Source organism: Lichenostomus cassidix, chromosome 2, assembly GCF_008360975.1.
Source record: "Lichenostomus cassidix isolate B80296 chromosome 2, HeHo_3.0, whole genome shotgun sequence".
Taxonomy (NCBI): domain Eukaryota; kingdom Metazoa; phylum Chordata; class Aves; order Passeriformes; family Meliphagidae; genus Lichenostomus; species Lichenostomus cassidix.
The window spans coordinates 109,095,529-109,119,572 of NC_139482.1; the positions used below are offsets into that span (position 1 = coordinate 109,095,529).

The window sequence follows — 24,044 nt, forward strand, 5'->3', positions numbered from 1 at the left end:
TCAGCAGGGACTCCGGTCATTGCAGCAAGAATATCCAGTCACTTCAGTAAAAACTCTGTTTTCCAATTAGTTTTCTAGCCAAAGTCACACAGATGATCACCTGCTTTCCCTCATTCAGAAAATTCCCTCTCCATACAGGATGAGCAGCTTTAGAACTGTCAAATACTTGCTTACCTCCATGTACTCTTTCTGTAGCTTCCAATACTCATCATGGCTGGTATGGTGGTGTTTTCCTTCAATGACACGCAGCAAAGTCCAATCTGGATAAAAACTTTTGACTCCAGATCTCTTTTCATGACTCCAGTTTCCCAGCAGGCATTGAAAGCAGTAAACCAATCTGATTAGTTGATAAACTGGTTGGATTGTCCACTCTCACAACCCAAAGTTGCATCTAAACATATTACCCACAGTTGCCTGCCCTGTCAATGAAACTACCCTGGAAATCAGGGAGAGACAAATGGGTGACTGAATTGTCTTCCCACTGTGTCTGTAAGCCTAAAGTGATTCAACATACCCAGACCACAGTCAGGTTTGGTACTTAGCTCTGTAGGGAGGTTTATGGACATTATGACATTTTCCCACCATCCCTCCCTGCCCAGCAATCCATTGAAAACTAAAGGTCTGACAGAATCACCCACAAAGAAACTCCAGGAGAGTTGGGAAGATGTGAGGTTGTCTCAAGAAGGACCAGCATCTGCCAGTCTGCACTGATGAAGTTCTGTAGTAGGACATCCACCAACCTGAAGCACTAGTTTAATAAAGATATTGGATATAAGGATAATGCTTTTCTGAAGGCAGCCTTAAGCAGTCATACTCAATGGACACACCCATGCTGGCAGAAACTTTTTTGTTTACCCTAACAGCAATCCTAAGAGCAATATTTAGGCTGAGGTAATCAGGCCTTGGTTACAGAAGATGTGGATAAGAGAAAGAAATAACCCTGAGTTTATTGCTGGGTGCCTTATCAAGATGTTCTCCCTTGTGCTTTTACTGCCTTAGAAGGTTCAAAGCAGACACAGAGTAGGTGGGTCTGAGACCTGGATTCAAGAAGAAAAATTTAGTTGCAGTGCTTGGATCTAGATCTTCACACAAAAAATTGGATAGAGATTTATGGTACCCTACAAAGGATGGGGCTGAATTTCAGTAACCTCTTAGAAGAGGAAATTAAAAATACAGTTGAATCTGGTTGTTCCAAAGAAGAGATTAATAAACCCAGTACTTCAAGGTGGAAACAGTTCTAGAATAAAAACTCCATCAGTCTGCTGGAATTTGGCACAGACAAACCCCTTGAGGACACAGTTATTTTTAAGTATCTGTATGCGACTTTAGAGGACATCAATTGTTCCTATGACTGAAGAAGATCCTAAATATTTCAGAAGAGGCACCCAGAAGAAGAGGATGTGTGTAGAAGACATACTGTAGAAGATATACTTGGAGAACTATCAAAGTAGCCTGGGAATGGAGTAGGAGAAAGGGGACACCAGTCATGGGCCTTGAAGGTTGTACGGTGACCCCTAACTTTCCAACTTCTCCCTCAAGATAAGGAGTAATTGAGGGAGAAGAAAGAGCAGTTAGAGGATAGAACACTGAACTAAATTTCCTGCTTCCGCCTCCTCTAGCTTCTTGTCCTGACCTGGATTTAGCAAAACAGCTTGAAAAGCATTGAGGCTGCTCAGCTGAGAAGGATTCCTGGCTGGCAAACAGCCTCTTGGACAAGCTGCTGGTTGCTGCTTAGTTGTCAGTGTAAGGCACACTGTCCTGCACAACAGGACTAAGGAAACTTCAAAGGCTAGGCATAGCTTGTCTGTGGAAGATGTACGCCAGAGCTTTTTTTGGGTCAGACCTGGCCCAAGGTAGCTGCTTCATCCCCCCTGGCATGCAGGACACCGAGAGAGTGTAGATATTTGAAAGAGGAAGAGAGGAAAAAGGTGCTTGGCTCTGAACAGGGTTTTGAATTCCTGATGAGACAAAAGCTGAGGCAACCCCACATCTTGGGCAGAGACGAGCTATAGGCTTCCAGGGGCACAGGGAGATGACTTAGGAACAAACCACGTGAAGGGCAACAACTGGTAAGGATTTGCAACAATATTCTCATATCCAAGAATAGGGGCCTCTTAAAAGACATCCAGCAGTTTTTCAAGAAAAAATGTAGAGTGTCAAAATGGTGTTCCCTCCAGCCAGCTTTAAATTATATATGCTACTGACTCAGTCCTACTGGATTTACTCAATAATTTTGAGAAATGACCTTTGAGGGCCTGCATGAATTGGACTGGAAGGTCCTTTTCCCTGTTTAAAGACCATAACAGTTATAACTTTAAATGCTATTCAATTTAAAAGCTATAATGTTTCACAATCATGTATTTAAACACAGAAATCTGTTTATTTACCCAAACAAAACAGAGGAAATGATTCCAGCCCTCAGGTTTTGAATTCTCATTTAAATATGTGAACATCAGTCCACAACTTAGAGATGTTTGTGTATCTAGGTACCTCCAAAATACTCATATTTCATAGGCTTTTTCACATTAATATTCACCAACAGTATCACAAAAGTTCTTTTTCTTTTACATAACTGTAAGCAACAGTAATTCTAGAAACACTAGAGAAAAAAAAAGCATAGCAATGTCCACAGTTACAAGAAAAAGTGCACATTACTTGGTCACAATCACAGTCATTACTTGGAAAACTATATGTAACAAGTAGATATAAAATATCACTGATGCCTTAAACTCATTGTCAAAAACGGAATTACATAAAATTTTGTACATGAAATAAGGCAAATTTAGGAATGCACAAGAAACTTGTTATTCAACAAAAGCTAAACAACAGAACAGATAGTACAATAAGCATAAACTAAAGTACTCTTTTCTATATACTTAAAAAGAAGCCTGCCATAGTGCACAAAGAAAACACCATTAATGTGTAATCAATATTATAAAATAAGAAATAGAGGGGTTGGGAAGAGTGGGGAAGGGGAGAGAAGAGTTTTATTATAGTTGCAGCTGCATCCACTTACAGTTTTGTACAGGTTTTAGCTAGGCCTGGGAATTACACAAATTATACCAGAAGTGTCAATGACCTTCCTTGGTAAGAATTTTTTTTAAATTAAGGAAAAAAAATAAATACACACAAGAGTGCAAATTTTCAGATTGTCACTTGCAACCTCTTAACATTCATCATCTACATCCAATCACAACTAGAGGGACTTGTATAAGACAGCAGCAGTGATCATGGAGTCAGATGAGCTCACCGTAAGAAATCAATTCATCTTTTTTTTTCTCAACGATATGTCTTTTTTAAAAAACGCTCAACTCTTTATTAATTGCTAATAAAGCTGCAATATATTACAGAATGGAGTTGAGAATGGCATGAATGCAGGAAATGCATACTTCCTTTGGAAGGTATTCCATAGATGACAATTTACAGTACACAGGGGAGGAATTATCCAGCATCAAGAGTTACTCGTTGTAGAAAGAATATGAAGTTGGGGAGAAGGGCACAGCCAGAGGTTCAAGAGAGGAAGGGGGGACTTAAAATAGCTCCTCAAAACATTTTCAGGACCAGTGAAAAAGTTTACCAAAGTAAAAATGAAAAATCTTGAATGAAAACAAAAATCTTTTGTTTCGTTTTTTATAAAAATTACATTTTTTTAAAATACAAGATCCTTTTAATTGCAATTGTGCCCTGTAGCAACAGGACATTTGGCAATGTTTTGCCATATACTGCAGCTTTAAGTCCAATGAGTCAGTATCACATTCCACTAATATTGCACTTGGATCTTGAACCACTTGTTTTAAAAAACCATCACAGCATCTTCCGTTTCCTCCACTTGTTAGAATGAGTTAATTTCTAGCCACTTTTTCGATATTTATGCTGACACACTAAAACAAAAGCAATAGGCTGGACACAGTAAAGTACCTTGGAAATACCAGAGGTCGAAGTTCACTTGAAGCACCTTAACACATCACTTTATGGATCAAGAACAGTGTGGCATTATGGTAATTAACTCTCCTAAAAGACTGTGCAGTAACTGAAGTGTGTGCTCTGGGAAATCAAAATGTCATTAGTGGAAATTCTGAGATAAGACCAGGCCGGTGTGAAGGTCACATGACTCAGTTCTGCTGCAAAATAAGGTTTTCTAGTTCATCTGCAGAGCGCAATAAAAACGCGGCTGATTCTCGGTATCCCGCCACAAGCTGCCTCACTGCGTTGATTTCGGTCGGACTCAGCTGGGGTCTGGAGCTGGAACTACTGGAGGATCCAGAGCTGGTTGCTAACTGCCTCTTCATACTGAGATCTGTTGGACCTGCAGACAGAAAAGGGGGAAAAAAGAAGCTTCAGATCTGCTGCCAGAGATATTTCCCAGATTTTTAGATACAAATGCAGAGTAGTAAGATCTGCTCTCAGCTGGGTGCAAGTAGCAGAAATAAGGAATAACTGTTCCGTTACCAGCTGCCTTGACAAGAACTGTAGTAATTTATATTTATGTATCACAGACCCACTTACAGAACATGAGGGGCAAGTCCACTGCCAGCAGAAAATTACCCTCCAGGGGCATATCCCAACAGTGTGAGCCACTTGCACCCCAAACCCTGCCCTGGGATCTGACAATGGTGATCAGGCAGAAGGTTCATCTTCTGTGCCTCCCCTCAGCTCCAGCTGCCATCATAGACTTCATGGCAATATGCACACTTGCAATTTTTATCACCGAAAATCCAACTTATGCTCACTAGATAGCTATTTTCACATTTTATGCTTCAATCAGCATGTGGCCAGACTGTGAATCCCTTGCAGACGTAGATAAATGGTCATTCACGTGACTTGCCTGATGCTGTCTGATCACTTACATAAATAGCTGCTCATGAATGAGATTAGGCTGGTGACAATCTGGCTGCCACAGGGAGGAGCTCACTGTCATCTGTGAGGGCTGCATACAGCTGGCAATACATGGCAAGGATCTTGTAAGGCTGGAATACTGACAGAGATTCTGCAGCAATCACTGTGTTGCACTGGCAGCTCACAGCAATATGCTTAGCACTTTTCCTCAAAGAATATTCTCAAGACCATGGATATTTCATATGGAAGACAGCATTCCTGAGGGCAATCTGCAGGTTACTGTGATTGGCAAAACATCTGCCATCATGAACTTTGACTTTGTGGGGAATTTCCCTGGCCATTTAATCAGTTATTAAGCGGCCAAGATGAATGGTGCTTTAATGAAATGTTTGCATTTTCCACTCAACACATATTTTTTTCTTCCTGTAGTGTAAATTTGGACAGGCAGAATTGGACTAAGGACTTTTTTTGAAAGTACATAGAAGGATAAAGATGGCAAGTATACCTATCAAACAAGATATTTTGTGCAAATCTGGGAAATACTGCTCTCTCATTTTGACAGTGTAGCAAATCTGTACTTCTGGCAGGCAGAAGATCAGACTAGCCTGATCTTAATCTTAATACTCTCCTGGAAACTGGGATCAAGCTATCCAAAGCAATGTATCTTGCTTTTCTACGAGAAAAATGTCGCACTTCAATTTGATCAGCACAATATATGTCAATGCCAAGGCTTTCCAGCGAAGACTGGGATAATTTTAAAACTTACCATATTCAACCGTAGAACACAGAACACACCAGTTAATGTGCTGGAGGTTCTCCTAAATAATTCCACCAAAATCAAAAGATTCAAAAACAGACTCGCAATCTTAAGCACTAATGGAAAGAGATGCCTGATTTCCAGAAGCTGAAGATCTAATCATAAATCTTATTTTTCTTTCTTAAGAAAGAAATCATCAATCTTTCTTATTTTTCTTTCTTCTTTCTGTCTATGCAGAGGAACAGCTGAGACCACAAAAAATGTGGAGATTGCCATGTCCCCACATTCACTGAAGTTAATGAAAAACCTCCCCTTGAATGAATGAAAGCAGAGCTAGGACTATGAAAAGAAACTACTCAAACAGGAAAGGTCGTATTAGATCTGATTTCCTACTACACAACTACCATGAGCTGCACTTAGCCTTACAACTTGTATTGTCTGGATTTACACTGGCATAAATGAACTGACTTTTAAATTACTTCCACTGTACAAAGGATAAATAAAAGTACAATTAGCTCAGAGAATTTGTTTCGGTGTGACCACATGCTGCAGGAAAATGATCACAGTGTGAAGAAGCTCAGAGAATATTTTCAAGTAAAATCTTAACCCAGCACAGAGAAGAATTGTATACCAATCATAAAGCCAGTTGGGCTGAATGGTTGTAAGAAGCCATTAAAGACTTCCATATTTATTGAGGCAGTAGTGAAAAAGCTGCCACTGACATATTGAGGGCATTGTGCTCCATATGAACCTGCTTTAACCTTTATGTTCTTTCCTTGACTTTCATTCATGTCACTGCCAAAAACACTCATAAACACACACACACACACACACACACACACACAAAATATCTGGCAGAAAAGAGCTTTTGCAGCAGAGCACATAATTTTATGAAATGTAACTGAAGGGATTTTCCCACTGGTAAACACCATTTTAAGTGACAGAATAAGATATCGGTTTATGTCACTCATAAGTAAGATATACATGGAAATGTGCTGGGTCATACCTCTCAGGTTTTCCATGCACAAACTGATGGTACAAAGCACTGCTCTCAAAGGAAAACTAGGAGAAGACCAGATGTCCATAATGCCAAAATCAGTCTAAGTCCTCACAAATCTATAGTTATTTACACTGTATGAAGATCTGGCGCTGTATTCCTAGATGTCTGGATTAACTTTTATGAATAAAGTTCTTTACTCTTCAGAATATTTATCTTTGCATCCTGAAGGCATTGGAAATACCTGGATGGCAGTCTGTATACAAAAGGGACAATCACAACCCAAAAATCCTCTTGGTATGGGAGATTTCTGTTGTGTCAGAGCTCTTGCATGCAAAGAAAATAAAACATCTCAGATTTTAACTTACCCAGCTACTTCAAACTACTGGGTGGGTTTATTTTTTTTTTATTTCTATTTACTGGGAAAATGGGATTTTATTTCACTCCCCAGCTTCTGGCTTGTAATTAACAACTCACAGAGCTGTTTTCCTTCCCCCTCAAAGAAACCCCTCCCCTAGGAAAAAACAAAGGAATACACACAGAGAGAAATGTTTCATAGCTATGATTTTGGGACAGTGAGTACACCCATACCTTTTCAGGAAGGAAAGCTGGCAGAGAACTGAACAGAAAAGAACAAGCCATGTGGAGATAAGGATTTTAGCTCTTTTAATTACATCATGTGACCCCCTACATCTCCCCTCTAAAGCTTACCTCTGACAGCCCAAGCTTTATATCTGGGAGAATACCTCACTCAGAGATTAGTCCCAGGATGTGTTACACTGGTTCAGCTTTTATTAGCTATGATAGACACTCACTGGCAGTAACAGAGATTCTCCAACGTTGGCCAGGCTGCTAAATACTAAAATGCTATAACTTATTTGTAGCTTCATCACTCATATCTGGTCATTCAGAAACTAAGGAATAAGTGCAACATATAGGTGTATTCTTATCCTGTAGATTTTTCCTGTGTAATTTTATGCAAATCTGCTATTGAAATACAGAAACCTAAATCTTACTCATACCTACCACATCTCTTTAACCAGACAAATAAGTCACAGCTATTCTGAAGGCGTAAGATAGCTGGTTAAGGATGCTTCATCTACATCTATCTCCAGAAGCCATCACTACAGGTTACTAAATCTGGAAAAAGCTGAACAGCTTCACCATCATGTCTTTTAATATCTATCCTTACTATTTCTTTAGTGTATTTAACGTTATTTATTAAGATGCCAGTCCTCACAGGAACAAGAAAGTGTATACTTGTAAAGAGGGAAATCTGAATGTTGTTGCAATGAATTTTATAATGTCAGGTTCCTCAAAGATGTTACTGCACATTTTAGCATACTTCTTCCTATTCTGGAGTACTTCAGGACCATTAAAAATCTTGATTGCAAACATTATTGGGCTCCACAATGTCTATTGAGCCAGCAAAGATTAGGCATATATCACAGACATTAAGAGAGGATACTTATTTCTCTATCTTTCTCTCTCTCTCTTTCTTTCTTTCCTTCTTTCTTTCTTTCTTGCTCTCTCTCTCTCTCTCTCGCTCTTGCTCTCACTCTCTCGCTATCTCTCTCTTGCTCTCTCTTTCTCTCTTTTTCTTTCTTTCTTTCTTTCTTTCTTTCTTTCTTTCGTTCTTTCTTTCTTTCTTTCTTTCGTTCTTTTTCTCTTACTGCATATTCCCACTACATGAAATTGTCACCTCCCATGTATTTGTAGCAGCACAGCATTCTCCCAAGCTGGGAGAGATCCTTTCTTTTATACTCTTTCAGAAGAACAAAGTATTGTTCCTCTGCCTCTCATTGAGGCCATCTGATTGACCATTTAACATGGAAATATTTTTACCACCTCTGTCCAGTTACATTGATCTAATTTCCCCTGTGAAGTGCAATTGTTCTTGTTGGAAACACATCAAGCTGAATATGAAAACTCTAAAAACCCACTCTTCATGTGCTACACAAACATTTGTCAAATTAGCTGCTAGGAATGTCTGCCACTAAATTCACCGTGGAACAAATGGCTTTTCTGTAAATTATGAGACTTTAATGGAACTAGTTATTGCCTCATGCACTACTCATTACCGATGTGATTTATATCACATTCCAAAATATGGGTCAGATGTAGATGTGTTGATACTGATTGCTTAGACACTATCAACTGTCTCAGCAAAATTCCCTTAAGAATTGTATGTTGTCATTGGGTAGCTACCAATCTTGTAATTAACAACTACTGAAAGAATAATAAATGTGTCAGTGACTTTCAAAATGGTTATCACTATTGTAGATAATAATATAGAATAGAAAATAATTTTTAAAAGCTTTATGTGCTTAAGCATCTATGCTTCTACATTTTCATTAATAGTTAATGAAACCTTTTTTCATTAAAAGTGAAACCTTTTTTTCACCAGTGAAAATGCAAAAAGCAGTGGAACTTATTTATAGAAAAATATATTTGCCCATCTGTTGTGTGTATCTTTTCTATTGCACCTATTCTCCTCTCCCATTTCTTCCTCATGAGTGGCTTTAGAGGAGAGATTTGAGTGGATTCTTATATACTCCAATAAAACTAAACAGAAAAAAACCTATTAAAGTATGCTACCTTTTCTTTCCAGATCAGATGTATTTATTGTAATAAGAATGCTTTATTGTGATATTATGCATCTGTCAATGCTTCTTTTCCTCCTACCTTCAAACAGAGCAGATGTGCCTAAAAGTATTGTTTCAAGTGCCAGGAGAAATCAAGAAAACAGGGACTGATGAATTGGACCTTTTAAGCTTCTTTCTCCCTTCTACACCTCTCCCTCTGGAAGACACACCTTCTGCTACTTTCGGCAGCAGAAAAAAAAAATGCTGTCTTGCCTGAGGAAAGAAATATGAAAACACAGAAATGCCTACAGCCATCATCCATTTTCAGTGATCAAGAAACACAGTGGTCTGTGATTAAATGGTTCTGTGAGATCCTTCCTATCCACCACAGGAGATTAATTATGTGGTGTATACCTGTGTTGCCTTAACAGTTGTCTCCTCATCTTTGCACAGAGGTTGGAAAGTAGGAAGCTGCCCAATACACCCACAGACATTCCATTTTCAACAGACTAGTACTTGCATGTGCCACATATCTGACAATTTGAAGAGGAGGAGGAAGGGGCAAGATGAACTGGGGGGAAGGTCTTAACACAAAATTCAGCCAGCATTTTCCAGCAAGAAATTCCCACCGTTGCCAAAATATACATCAAACCATTTAACTTCTCCCAACCCCACTTTTTGCTTTTTTTTTTCAAATGGGATTAAACACACTGTCCCAGGTTCATAAATCTATCACTCTTGATCTGGTTCTTCACACTGCAGGCTCTGTCTGTATTGGAGACAAACTGTGCTCTCTTTCCCCTCTCTCCACTTTGATGTCATCAGGGTAGCACTGAGAACACAAAAGACTGTGCAAGAATAGAGGTATAAAGAAGACCTAGAGAGAGCAACCACAGCAAAAACTTCATTCAACCCCTCCCTCCTGGCTAGCTAACCTGTGGGTAACCCACTCAGCACTTTATAAACCAGCTACATATTGCATACTCTCATCTGTTGGATTTTTTTCCCCTAGCTTATCACCAAGGAGCCTCTATCAATCATGCAAATGCCAAGATTTCACAGAAGGTTACAACTTGACCAAATCTGTGGATGTGGCAAGGAAGCACCTTCTCTACTGTCCCATGCACAAATGGACAAGAGGGCTCAGCTCTCCTCTCCCTGCCCCAGAGCAGCACAGCCATGCTGATCCCTGGAGGTCAGCAGCTCCTGCTCTGGGAGATTCCCTCAGCTACTCCATTGTCTTCAGCTGAGCTGCACTGCCTGAAGGACTGGGAGGCAGAAGGACCAGGAAGGCTGAGTGGCACATGGGTAAGAGGCCTGGCTAAAGCAGGGAACACCTGGCATAGCCTCCAAAAAGGAGCAGCAGGGAGGGGTGAGCAGTGTGGTGGAAGCCCAGCAGCTGCCAGCTGAGCCATTAGGCCATTATGGTCTGCAGGCCTGAGGAGGCTGAAAGAGAAGCCTGCCAGAGCTCAGGATTTGCCATGGTGTGAAGATACTGGGATTTAGCTGAAGGACTCACCTGAGCTGGAAGGGGACTGGACGTTCGTGGTGCCTGGGATGCAGTGCTGAGTCGTGGCTGTGGTGGAGGTAGGCTGCAGATCTGTGGAGAGAAATGGAGACGTAATACTTTGTATAACTGTGACAAGAGGGCATGTCCTGCGTGGCCAGTCCAACATCAAGTCTGAAACACCCTCTTTTCACACACAAACAGAATTGACTGACATTTCTGCCTCGAAACCAGACAATGATGCAGAAGAAACAGTCCCAAATCACCTCCAGGAAACCCAGCTATGGCAGCAGAAACACATTCCACACCTCCTAGAGAAAATGGACTTCAGGAAATGAAGCAGCCGTGAACACCATGACTCCAAAAAGCCTGACATGACTTCAGAGAGTGCTGACAGCTGACAGTCATCAGGAGAGGGCAGACAGCAACCCACTGGACCGAAATACATGGGGAGAGAAGCCAATCTTATGCTGTCAGGAGAGGCTCAGGCTACATGCAGGGACTAAATGCAGCTCCTGGTGGTATCAAGAAATTTTGTTCCCAACATTATCTCCTGTCCTCACCCTCCTGCCCTCAAGCTGGACAGTTTTCTGAGCTCAGTTCAGGAGCGATAGAGGGGGGCCAGCTGAAGCCTTTGTTGCTGGCTAAGAGCTGGCAAGCAAATTTAGTTTACATTCACTGAGCCATTCCACCTTGGAGACTGTCCATTCAGTTCTGTAACAGGAACTGCATTAGTCTTAAAAAAAGAGAGCTGTGGAAATCCACCCTTCTCAAAGAGCAGCTCTACTTTACCATCTGCGAGAATCAAGGACAACATGATCAAAGGCTTCTCCCCAGCCCTTGTACAGGCTGACAGGGACTCTGTCAACCCACAAATTGCTTGGTGAATGTTTTCAGCCAAGCTGGATTGGTCTAAAAAGTTTAAAAGGAGGGGGAAAACACACCTTGGTGCTGTAAGATCAAGCCTTTTCCTTCTGTGTTTTTTTCCCAGCCCATGATAAAGGAGGGGTCATTGCACAAGCTGCTGCATTATTTTTGCTCATATTGAGCAGTTTCATGAAGGCTTGCCCCATGCAGTTGTGTAAGGAGCTAATTATGGCTCTGTAATTAGCCATGTGGAAGGAAAGACCTTCCCATGTGGAGGGAAGCACAGCAACAGCAGGCACAGAGAGGTCCCTGAGCCAGAGCCACCAAACAGTTGGGCAAACAGATAGCTAAGTCTGTGAGGTCAAAGTAGGGATGAACTTTATATGGAGGAAATAACCAAATTAAATAAATCACAGAATATAAAATACATGCATCAGTTGGACTACTAGATGGAGAGTTAATTGGACATTAATTATTATATTACTGTGGGGGAAGGTCCAGAAATAGGAAATCAAGCAGTGAGCTTTAGATAGCTATTGCAGCTATTGCAATTTCTTTTTTTTCTGTTTTAGCAGATGCACAAAAACAGACTCTATTTGTTTATACACACATTCTGACTGAGGTGTGTATTTATTTTTACACTAGGAGAACATCTGTAAATGTGACAAGAACATCTCATAGGTTATATTGAAAAGGAGTTGGATTTTTAAATTAGTTCTTAGGACCTGAAAACAATTCACAAGTAAATATTCTGTTCTTCAGAGAAGTAACTCATTAACCATTTTAACAGCCTTGCATATGTTTGGAACAAGAATCCTTGAAACAGTGTAATGATTGCAAACAACTGTCCTGTGAGGTCTGTCAGGGAGGGCAATGGTTACCCTGTGAACTGCAGCTCCAAGCACTCCTCTTGTCTACCAGTGGACATATCAGAGAGGACTGACAGATCTCAAGGAACTGCCCTCTAAATCCTCACATTTCTCCTGTGGGGAAACCAGCTACCAGAGCCAGAGAAATTTACCCTTAATATCTGAGAGATAATTAGGTTGGCTACTGATTAGTTTTGTGTCAGTGAGACTAAGAAATGGACAGAGTTGCCTTTCCACAACTTTCCTAATGATCTTTATGAAATAGCAAGTGGGTCAGAAGTCAGCAACCTAACTAGACTGTCAGCATCAACAACTGGTTTCCAAGTCCTGGCACACAAAGACTCTTGGTTCATGGACCTTATGTACTTTGGCTCCTCTAGGATCCCTGTGGAGAACACAGACACCTTTGCACAACCTTCCAACTGTGCACAACCAGATGGGAGGGGTGCAATGGCTTTCTGGTCTTTCAAAGTAAGAGGTTATATAGACAGAATTTTCCAGTGCAAGAAGGGAAAGGCAAGGAAGAGGAAATGTTTGAACAAATGTCTGTATGCAAGCCTATCTTGAGCTTTAATTGTGAAAAACATTGGAGTCCTCTATATTAAAGGCACAAAGAAAATGTGGCTTCTTATCAGAAAGCAAGACTAATTTATGGTGATTTATTTGTATGTCATTTTTTAAAATTGCATGCTGAAACGACATAGAATACTTTTGCCTAAACCCCACAATTCACTCAAAAATGGGAGTTATGAAAATATATCCTATTACAAGAGGTTTGAAGAGAAAAACAAGTACACAAAACAGTTGTGATTCCTCACAGTTTAGGATTATATGAACCAGGACAGTATTGATGGCTTCTGCTGACAAATAACACATGGGGAGTTTAATCCTACTCTTAGTTGGGTAAAAGGGCAAATGCCAACTGTTTTCAGTGGGAACTGGCTCAGATCCTCTCTGGACATAATGTAAGAGACAATTTTAAAGTTCTTGTGCATTTTCACCAAAAAAACAGATTTCCAGGGCTTGTCTTACTCTTATGAAAATATTTGATCAGAAACCATATTCAGTGCCTCAGATGAGCTCTTTATATGTATGGAAACAATTGTAATCATCATTCACTCTCTTTAAGTGAAAGACTTTTGACACCTGAAGTATTATTTTTTTAAAGCCTTTCGAAAACTTAGCACAAATCATCCACAGACCTTTGAGAATTTTGTGGGCAGGGGGTGAGGAAGAAGACATGACTGAAGGTCCCCAGGACACCACATACCAATAACTCCTTGCAGGCTGCAGCCCTGATAGTATTTTGAAAATTGCTGAGCATGCTGAATATAGAGGCTATAGCTGAGCAATTATCATCTTGCCTAAATCAGCCCCTCTACCTGAACTGGCACTCTTGTCAGCCAGAGAGGGATCAGCCAGGGCAAAACCTCAGGGATTTCTCCATCCTCTGAGACATTTCTTTAAATGCAGTCCTGGGAGTCAATAAACCCTCAGGCTTCCAGAGTAATCACTTTTCTCTGACAGAGAGACAACACTGTTTTTATCAGAAGGGTATTGCTCTGCATTTGTACAAAATCAATATGAGGGATCATTTCAAACAAATACTACAATTTGCTTACATTTTTTTGTAACAAAAGCATGCCAGTGTCAGAAGAAAAGAATTTTGTCTAAATAAATGACATCACTCGTCTTTTTCAGAGGAGCATACAACCTCATGGTGACACATTCACCTTATCATCTTTAGTTTAGAGTATAAATGGATATGCTGATTTCTCATTAACACTTGGTATGCCAGACCCTTATCTGCAGTAAATTAAGGTAGCTGGTGAGTTACCATGTGAGAAATCTACATCAATTCATTTGTGTTACACAATATGGAGTTGAGTGTTTTGAAACCTGAGCCGAAAATACACTAATGGCCTCATTTCGTGATCAGTGTAGGAGCGGAGAATAGTAACAAAGTCCTCATGAAGTCATGCAAACTGACTGAAGATCAAACCTGGCATTGTTTTACTCAGCTTTGTTAGAGGTTTATGGTTCAGTCTTGCCCTATTGTGTTTTAGCCCCTTGAAACTGTAAGGAAAGCATGCAGTGAGCAAGTACTTTGCTGAGCAGTAGCTGTTTGCAGGATTGTGTTCCTGCTCATTATGTGATAATAGCCTATGGATATTGAACCCCTTGGACTAGCATTCTGTACGGCAGGGGGAAATGCACATCAGCACATATACACCCAGGCACAATTTGTAAGGAAACTCACCACTGCTAGAAGCATCATTGAGATTTAGCAGCCCACCTCCGAGCCCTCTGTAACTATGGTAACTGTAGGTCCCATTGCCGTTGATGTACAACACCTCCTGTGTGCTGGAAACAGCTGATGTTGAGTAAGTGACCTGGGCTGGCTCCTGTTTGTACTGCTTGTCAGCTGGAGCAGCCTCATCCTGCAAAAGCAAGAAAAGGTTTGGAATTATGGTTTTGTTTCACCTTGCATGAGAAGGTCTTTTCCATTGTTAAAATTCTGTATCTATTGCTTTCAGAACAGTATAATGCATGTCAAACAAGCACAGATATGATTCTGATTGACCAAATATCAGCATAAAGGAAACAATGGAAATAAGTGAGAATACAGGCTTTCTAAAAATCTGAGAATATTCATTTATTTGTGCTCCACAAGCCCATCATAATGTTTCTTAAAGGAGAACATGTACCCTCTGACACTGAAGAGCTCACAGTCTTCTTCAAAACCCAACTCTGTCCAGAAAAAGTGGGAAAGGACAGGAAAAACCCATTTCCTTAGTACTGGAGTGAATCTTTCAAGTCAGAGAATCGTATATTTCTTGATAAGATAAGCCAATACAGAATGCACCAACTATTTATTTTGATGTATCAGTCTCAGAAATACTGATACAGTAGGAAGGAATAGAATACAGAAGGAATAAAAGAATGGAATAAAACAGCATTCCTATGTTTGGAGAAGTCTGAGTGAGTGTCCTTTCACACAAAGGCCATAAAGCAGGCATGCCTCTACAAAAGTGACTTAAAAACTATTGTTATCTGTGTAAGAGCAGCACCTGTTTGTACACCAGGAGTTCTCAATGCTCCCTGTTTGCCTCTTTGACGATCATATAATATTTAACAGAATTTAGCACAACATCCCTGCAATTTTCCCTGAAAGAGACAATGTTTCAGGTGAAAGTGTATTTTTCCCCATCTGCACATACTGTATCTACTGCTTAGAATACCTCACCTCCACTCAGGACCGCAGGATGCTGCAGTATTTATTAATGACATAGGTGAAATGAAGAAAAGCATTAAGAGAAGATTTAATGCATTTTAGTAGCTGGAAACAAGGGAAACTTTCAGTGTGTGACTGCTCACCCTGCCACAGGGACCTCAGTGACAAAGAATCTGATTTAGTCTGTATGCATTTGAACATTTTCTTTGTTTCTTGACTTTTTTACGGGTTTGATTTTACACTCTCATCTGAGGGAAATACATTTCAGTGTTTTCAAATAAAACAGATCTATGGAAGATCTGTTTTTAAAGGACCTTTTCAGACTAGTAAACTGAAAGAAAAGATCTGCTAGAATTACCTCCACTTTGTGTAAGGTTTTTGTCTATTTTATGCCTGTCTCCTCTGCACAACCCTTTTATGGTTGCTAAATAAACCAAATGTATTAGGAATGTCATAAAATATCTGAAACCTTTTTTGCACTTTTTATTTAGAGAGATCAAATAATTCAAACAGTGTCCAGTCTCTGTGTTGAAGTAAAAAGGGTTGTGAATCCTGTATGATTAGGAGTAGTTGTTGGTTCCAATTCTCAAAAAGACACTACCAGATTTTCTCATATCCTTGTCTTGCAGATATTTATTGGTGAAAGAGACTTTCACCTGAAGCACAACTGAGATAACTCAGGAACATAGACATATATTATTAACAAAAATTTTAATATTTAATATGGAATACTGAAACATCAGGCAATTAATTCCATTAACAATAAGAATGGGGCCTCTTGGGCAGTACTACATGTTAAGGCAAAACTTCACATTTTTAAGACAGTTGGCCAAAATGGTCTCCTAAGAATTTTCTTAAGTAATAATGATCTTAAACAAATGGCCAGAATTGCAATGTATTTTTGCCAGGATTTCAAATTTAATATCATTTACCTTTTATCTCCAAAGGTCATTGATGTCTGAGAGAAAATGTATTATTTTCTCAGAGAATATTCATAAGCTACACAGTAAAGTTCTATCTTGGCAACATAGCTTAACTCACCATCCAAAATTTTAACACTCTCAAGACTCAGATGTTCTGCCTCCTCATGTCTAAAACTAGATGATACTTCCTGCCATAGACTCACTCTGAGCCTCATTTTGTTTTCACAGAGCTCAATAACAGACCTTCTGCAAATTTATCAAGGGCTAAACTGTGTTCAAGGGGCACAGTGCAAACAGGTCTAACTCCCATAGCTGAGCAGAGTATCTGAGGATTGGTCTCCTTATCCTCACTGTCTGGAACCCACAAATCTGCTGTCCCTGAACTTACATGTCCTCCTCAGCCCCTCTAGTCAGGGCACTGAAGCCCTAGCTGGGAGTGTCTTGCAGAGCAGATGCACTGAGCTTCTGGCAAAGCCCAGCAGGCAGAGCCTGGCTGGAGGATGCAGCAAGGACGCTTGGTGCACCTTGGTTCATGCCGGCCCACGTGTTCCGGAGCACACGGCCAAGGAGGGGGAGAGCAGAGTTCTGGCCACTTGTCGCAGTGCATGGTGAAGAGGCGGAAAAACTGGGATGCAGGGTCTCTGCTGGCTGTGGTGAGGAGGGGACCTGAACTCAGAGCTGCCATCGCCTAGCAACCAGGCTCCGAGCAAAACTGCGGTGGGAGTCGTCGCTGAAGCTGTGCCACCGCGCGGGAAGAAATGCACAATTCCCAGGGCTCCAGAGATAGCACACGGAAAGCGAGCATGACTCAGTTCCCGTTCAAGTGCTGCCCTGGGAGGCTCCCTTCCAGCTGCTCCCTAACACAAAATCCTCAAGCAGCTTTGAGGTCAGGGACACAAGGTTGGAGCTGTGCTACTGAAGAGGGATCTTTGTGCAGAACCTATCATAGTCCTACACAACATCCTGAGGTGCCATGGGATGGGCTGAGGTGCAGTCTGGGCACACCAGCAAGGAAGGCATTCTCAGGGAGGTGAAAGGAGTCGAGGATGATGCTGAAACCAGGACTCCTGGTTCTGCATATGAACTCTAATCTCTTGGCCACAATTCAAAGGGAGGCTTCTTCTAAATGTTGCATATCTTTTTAAAGAGCACACTGATCACCTCTCCCTAAATAATGAATAAGTTGCCATACATTTCAGACATTAAAGCTGATCCTTAATTAAGTGTTTACCTCAGTACTTCAGGATAACTACACACAGAAACAGGGCAGGATTTTTCTCAAAGTTTTTCTGAGCAGGCTCAGGTGTCAGCCCTACTGGTAGAATTATGAACCATTAGCCTGGTCCCAGGGGGTTAGGTGTTGCCTCTCATACATTCTCCTGGGATTTAAGCATTTTTTGGAAAATGCTTTGTACTTCATAAGGCAAAGTTGTGCCATTTTTCCTGGCAGCCATACCAAGGATAAAGCAGCTAGTCTCTCTTTTTCTTGGGGAGGAAGAATATGAATATCATATTAACTTTTGTATACCTGAGATTTATTCTTCACGTATTCATTCTCTTCACTCTTTTAACTTGAACTGCCTTTGCTTTTAAAGTAATGTAGAAATTAAATGTATTGTTGTTTCACTGAGAACTGAGATTTTTGAAACGTCCTGTGTTAGTTATTCATCACATCTAGTTTCTCCCTATATAATGTTTACACTGAAAAGGCTTATTTATTTGGAATTTTATTTTAAAAAATACTTTCATTTCAAGACAACCTTTAACAATTAACTAACCATTTAGTGATATTTTTGAGTCTTGTCATCATAACAATATACTAAATTTTTGAAGTATTAACAAACCATTTTTAAACTATTTATAATTCACCTTTAATGGGAACTATGACTGAAATGCAGATAAAACATTTGCTCATCTAGAATTTGACTCATACTATCTTAATTTAGTATATGCCAAAGGAAATAAATCATCCTTCAACCACTATTTCTCTTCTGAATTTATTTTGGAGGAGAAGCAATTTAAGTCTTGAGCACATTACCTGGAAAACAATTTAAATCACAAAATGGAAAATTATTTTTTAGGTACAAAAGCATGCTAAAATAAAAATTTATCTGTTGGCTTGAAAAGAGGAAGCATGAGGTACATACTGTGATCCTCCATTTCATATATACCAGTGATATTTATGTCTCAGTTTTATGTCAAGGTCTGTACTAGGGGAATGCATTTTTTCCCATAAAAGAGCAGATAGAAACAATTTATTTGATTTTATGTTTAATCAGGGAAGCAATTTAGTAACCCTCTAAGGACAGTACATACTAAGAAAAGTTTCCATGAGCTGTTGCATAAGTTGTTTATAAGCCTTTCTCTGCTCTGACTGATGCTCTGAGCAAGCAGCAAATGAATAGTTTACAGAGGAAACACTATCCACAGTCACACAGATGCTGGTGCAGATTGTCAGGACAGTGGTAGAAAGAGCCAGGCTCCCTGGAAGCTCCCAGCCTCTTGCTCCCCTGCCAGCAGAGGCACAGCACACACATCTCTTTTCAAACAGTCTTCATGGAAGCACCTTTAGCAGTGTCACTGATCCCTTTTGCTCCCCATCTCCTTTGCCAACACCAAAATAACACAAAAAAGTAATAGAAATGTTGCAATACAAAGTCCTGGCAAATCTGTGCTACACTGAGCTTTGATCCCTTATATACACAAAGTGTCAGAAATTCAGCGTACTCCAGTTAAGAGACAGCAGAGCTATTGCCTTGGCTTCCCTGCTAGCAACAGGCATTGCCAACGTGTAAATGCAAGTCTCAACAGGGAGTGTGTGTGCAGATCAACTCACATGACCAGTGCTAGCTCACCACAGAGCTAACAAAACTTCTGCAAAAAGAATATGAATGGTAATGTTCCAGAAATGCAAAGATGGCAACACACATTGACCTACTGCTTTCATGAAATGCAGTACTTACCAGACTGACAAATCAACAACTCTAAGAATGACAGCTTTTAAATGCCCTGATCTCAGGGATGTCATTTTTCTCCATGAATTAGAAAAGAGACAGAAAGGCAAACACATTTTTGCCTCATATTTCTTCATGCTTCCTTTTTTAATAAGTTAAACTGGAAAATGTGGATTGCTTGTTGTTCTTGTCAATAAATGCTTCTTTTAGAATGCCACTTTGAGGTTAGGAAAACTCAAATGCAGATAAGTCTTCAAACAAATAGGCAAGCCAGAGACCAAATATTTGCATATGGTCTTCCATATTTTCAGCACAGGGAAAAAAATCATTCACATGAAAAAACAAATCAGGCTTTTAATTTATTTTTTTTTAGGCCTCAATAGCTGGTAATATGGCTTTAGAAGAAAGGAGATAACGTTTCATATATTTTTCCCATTTGAATCCCACTAATTAAATTCCACCATTTTTGAATCAACAGTAAAATAAATAGAAACATATGATAAAACCACATAGCACTTTTCAAAGCATACCCAATTAATCCTTACAATACTCCTGATAGATAGGACTTTTATCAGTGCTTTTCAGATGGTAAGATTCTGGCAGCAAAGGCAACCTTAAGCTAGAGTTACCTAATATGTAAAGTACTTGAGTTCTGCAACCATTACAACATAATGGGCTTCTCTTTATGTAAGTTAATTTTTAAAAACTCAGAAGTTTTTAAAAACTGGGAAGAAACTCAGAAGTTATATCACAAGACACTCTGCTGCATCCACAGAGGATTATGGAGTTGGGAGTTCTCTGCCCATCTCAGCTTTTGCACAGAGAAGTGGCTGCCACAGTAAGCAGCCATCATCATCTACGTGGAGCAAGGTATTTAAAGGAGGATGAGCCACATGAATCCTGGCTCCCACTGAAGTCCCAGAACCTGGCCCCTTCTTAGACACCTGCAGTTGCCAAGACCAGATTGTGTACATCTTGTGCTCTGTCTTTCCAAAATCCCTGAGACCTCACCCCATCCTCTTTGCTCCCCCAGTCTCATCTTCTACCATCCATCTCAGTTTAAATCTTCTTGCCTAGCAAATCCCAATCTCTCCTTTCCAAACAAGTCTCTTGATGTCAGATACCTGAGCAGCTTCAACAAATCAAGGCCTTTTGTTTCCTTGTTTGTATTTAATCAACATTACATCCACTGATGGCCCCATTTGAGATTTTCTCTCCATCCTTCAGACTCCTATCAGTGTCCTAATCTCCAAAGTCTTGTCCCACAGGGAGCAAAGCCAGGTTCCATAATTAGAGAGAACAGCTCCTGTTTTGGACTCACATTATTTCTCATTAGTAGCATCTGATCCTCTTTCACCACTAGTTCTTTAACCCACCTGGCCAGTTTCTATCACACTGCCAGCCTCAGTGACTCACTCAACTTTCTCATCCAACCCCATCTCATAACATCCTTTTCCCTTAGTCCCTTGTTTTTGCTGCTCCTGTCAACCCTCACAAGGCTCCAACGTCAATACTTTTCCCCTCCTTTCCACACTGAGATCAGATTCATGGTCACACCCACTAAAATTTGAATAATCTGAGAATTTGGCCACTCAAATACTTTGATTGTGTAAGCATATGCATCCAGTGTCACATCCTAGGCATAAATGACACCACCTGTCAAGAGCAAACATGGAGCCTTTATTATTTTAAGGAATGGTAATTACATTTAAGGATCAGACTACCCTTTCAGGACAAAATTTTCCTCATTCTTGAAAATAGCTGTAAGTATCTCTGAAAGAATTCTACACATTAAAGACATACAGAACAGTTAATGTAATTACTGTGGGCTGAAGGTCATGAAGTTATCACCCAGCTGCACACCTAGTATTGTAATGGGAAATGTCAGGTAATCTTAATAAGTGATGATTCTACCAACTACTAGGATTACCCACATGGTCCTGGCAGAACACTGGATCTTTTATTAGCTTTAATTACATTAAAGTAACTCTCTAATGTTTGACCCAGCTTTTAATTTTATGACCAATATCCTGGAGGCTTGGACAGCTAAATATTACTTTGGCACATCACAGTAGGCTAAATTTTCCTTCAATTCTGCAGTTAGGCTGTTGACTCAGTGTGCTTAGCGATAGTGGAAACAGCATTTCTGCAAATTAAGGATGTGACTTTTCACTGCAGTTTTGGTTTCCATTGATATTCTTTCTCCCCTCTCCAGTTGCTAAGGTTTGTGTTGGGATTACTACTAAATAAACTACACTAAATAAAGCCTGTGCAAGACTAGTGAGGCTTGAACAAAAAGAAACTAGACCTACATAATTCATAGTTTCATAGACCTACATCATTTCCTAAGTCTGAAATCCAAATGAAGCTACACAGTAGCCCTTTGCATTGGCTGACCTTCATATCTGAAGTACTGAATATTTATAGTCCTTTAAAAGGATATCTTTTAATATTGTAGGATGTGCTTTTACAGCTGTAAACTCAGCATGAAGGCAATGCAAGGCTAGACCAGGAGTACTGCTGTGCCAAAAAGCTGATCTAAGAAAAGATACTACCTTCCCCAGAAAGCCTTATTTCTTTTACAATGGAATGAACAAAAGTCAGATTTTTGGTTAAGTCAGCAGAGTTTCACTATTCACAATGAGAAAAGCCAAGCATTTGCTACAGCCTCTGCTGGATTTGCAGATAGAAATGTTAACCCGTGTGACCTGTTTGCCATGCAGCATCATGTCTCCATACCTCAAAACTATTTTAAATAAAGTTCTACTAAATTTTCAGTCCCTATTTTGAGGGATTATTAATAAAAATATTAACACCTCCTTGAAATTTCAACTTGCTGTACCAGACCCATAGCTGAAACCTGAAAAATGAGTGCTAGAATCTTATAGTCTTTTTAGGGAAATACTTAAAATATAACAAAGCTATGTTTTATTTGAGGAGAAGAGTTTTCATCTGATAGACTCATATATATTTATATATGTCATATTATATCTCTCCATGGGTATTTCTCCAGGCTATTCTCAGTATTCCTTAAAATAATGCATTTATTTACAGTCCCATAAACTGGTGTCCAAAATCATCAGTACAGATAGATATAAAAAAATAATTGAACCTTTCAACAGGTTCCTTCCCCTTTAAGTTTAGTTGTCCTTCAAAACAGCATTGCAGGAAAATGTACCAGATTTATGGATGAGATCTACTTACAGCCAGCAGAAAGACCCCTGAGATTCTACTCAGAAATACTAACCACAAATTTGAGCAAGCTGGCTAAAATAAAACATGAAGTAAAGTTTAAATAATATCACAAAACTCATGCCAGATATTCCTTAAATGGGAAATGTTTTGATAATTCAGGTGTGGACTTAGCATTGAAATCAAGAGGGACATAATTGCTGTTCTTGGGTTTGCACATTGCACATTGTTTCTCCTCTTGTAAGGAGCAGTTGGGAGATTGCATAGTTGTTTTCCTCTCTGCTATCAGATCTAGCCTATGTATTTCTCTCCCACTCTCTCTGCATTATTTTATTCACTTTTGCTTACTTAAATCAAGTATGTATAAAAAATGAGAAAGCCCATTCTTGTGTGACATACTACTCAATTTGTAGCTCAGTTGGAGCTGGGTATTCCAGCTAAGCTGAACACTCATGCTTTAACTGTGAGTCTATCATCTCATCATTACATGGAGAGCACATCAGTCTCAGAGTAGAATTTTCTGGCCTGAAAACCTGAGATTACATGAAAAAGTGCTCCTAGTCTGCAGAGGCAGCTGTAATGAACATGTTACTGCCAGAAGTCGAGGTATTAATGATCATTTTGCTTTGAAGTCCAGTCTCAAATTTTTTTTCATACTTCAGACAAAAAATTATAAATAGAATTTTTTAGATGGTGGTGAATTATTGATATAGTCTAAGTGAGTTAAATTTAGTGTAATACAGAGTCCAGTTAGGCATCTAAACTGTCTGGAATGCCAATAGTGATGTGGAAACTTGAAGAGTGCCTATCAAAATGTTAGGTTAGCTGCCAGCAGTTCAAGGATCTCCAAACTGTCCTCCTGACACAGGGTATAGAGCCAAGAAAAGAAAGCCATGCTTCAGTTTCAGATTTGAAGGGCAGTAGGTTCCTTTTGCTTTCAGATTATTAACACTGAAATGAACTGTCAGCATCAGTGTTATCACCAGGCATCAAAAATGACATCAGCCAGTGTTCAACAAGAAATGAAAGCATGAGACTGACATGGAAAAAGAAGATCAAAATAAAAAGGTGCTATTGTGTAGAAGAGAGATAAATGAACCTCAGCCTTCTGCATTTCTGATAGAATGACACATGATCTATAGACTGGAATGGGTATGTTAACCTTAAATAACAGGTTGGGGTATTCACATTGCAGCATGTGAGTCTTGTTTTTTCACCACTGCCACTTCATCTGCTGTACAAAAAATGTCCTTGGGAAGAGATATTGTAAGGCTGTTGCAAGGAGCTGTTGGAGAACCACTTTTGTTGGAGCACTACCTAAG

The 24,044-nt window shown here is 39.8% G+C and overlaps 1 protein-coding gene across 4 annotated transcripts in view; it reads right to left on the reverse strand.

Moving 5' to 3' along the window:
* Positions 1–2,360: 2,360 nt before the first annotated feature.
* NOL4 (nucleolar protein 4) overlaps positions 2,361–24,044 on the reverse strand; it is a 191,900-nt gene continuing 170,216 nt past the window's right edge. For all 4 annotated transcript variants that reach the window (XM_085052770.1, XM_085052771.1, XM_085052769.1 and 1 more), the window contains 3 exons: positions 14,679–14,859; positions 10,695–10,775; positions 2,361–4,306 (listed from right to left, as the gene is read on the reverse strand). In XM_085052770.1, the coding sequence (XP_084908896.1) occupies positions 4,113–4,306; positions 10,695–10,775; positions 14,679–14,859 (456 nt within the window). In that variant the 3' untranslated portion in view covers positions 2,361–4,112. The remainder of the gene's footprint in view (positions 4,307–10,694; positions 10,776–14,678; positions 14,860–24,044) is intronic.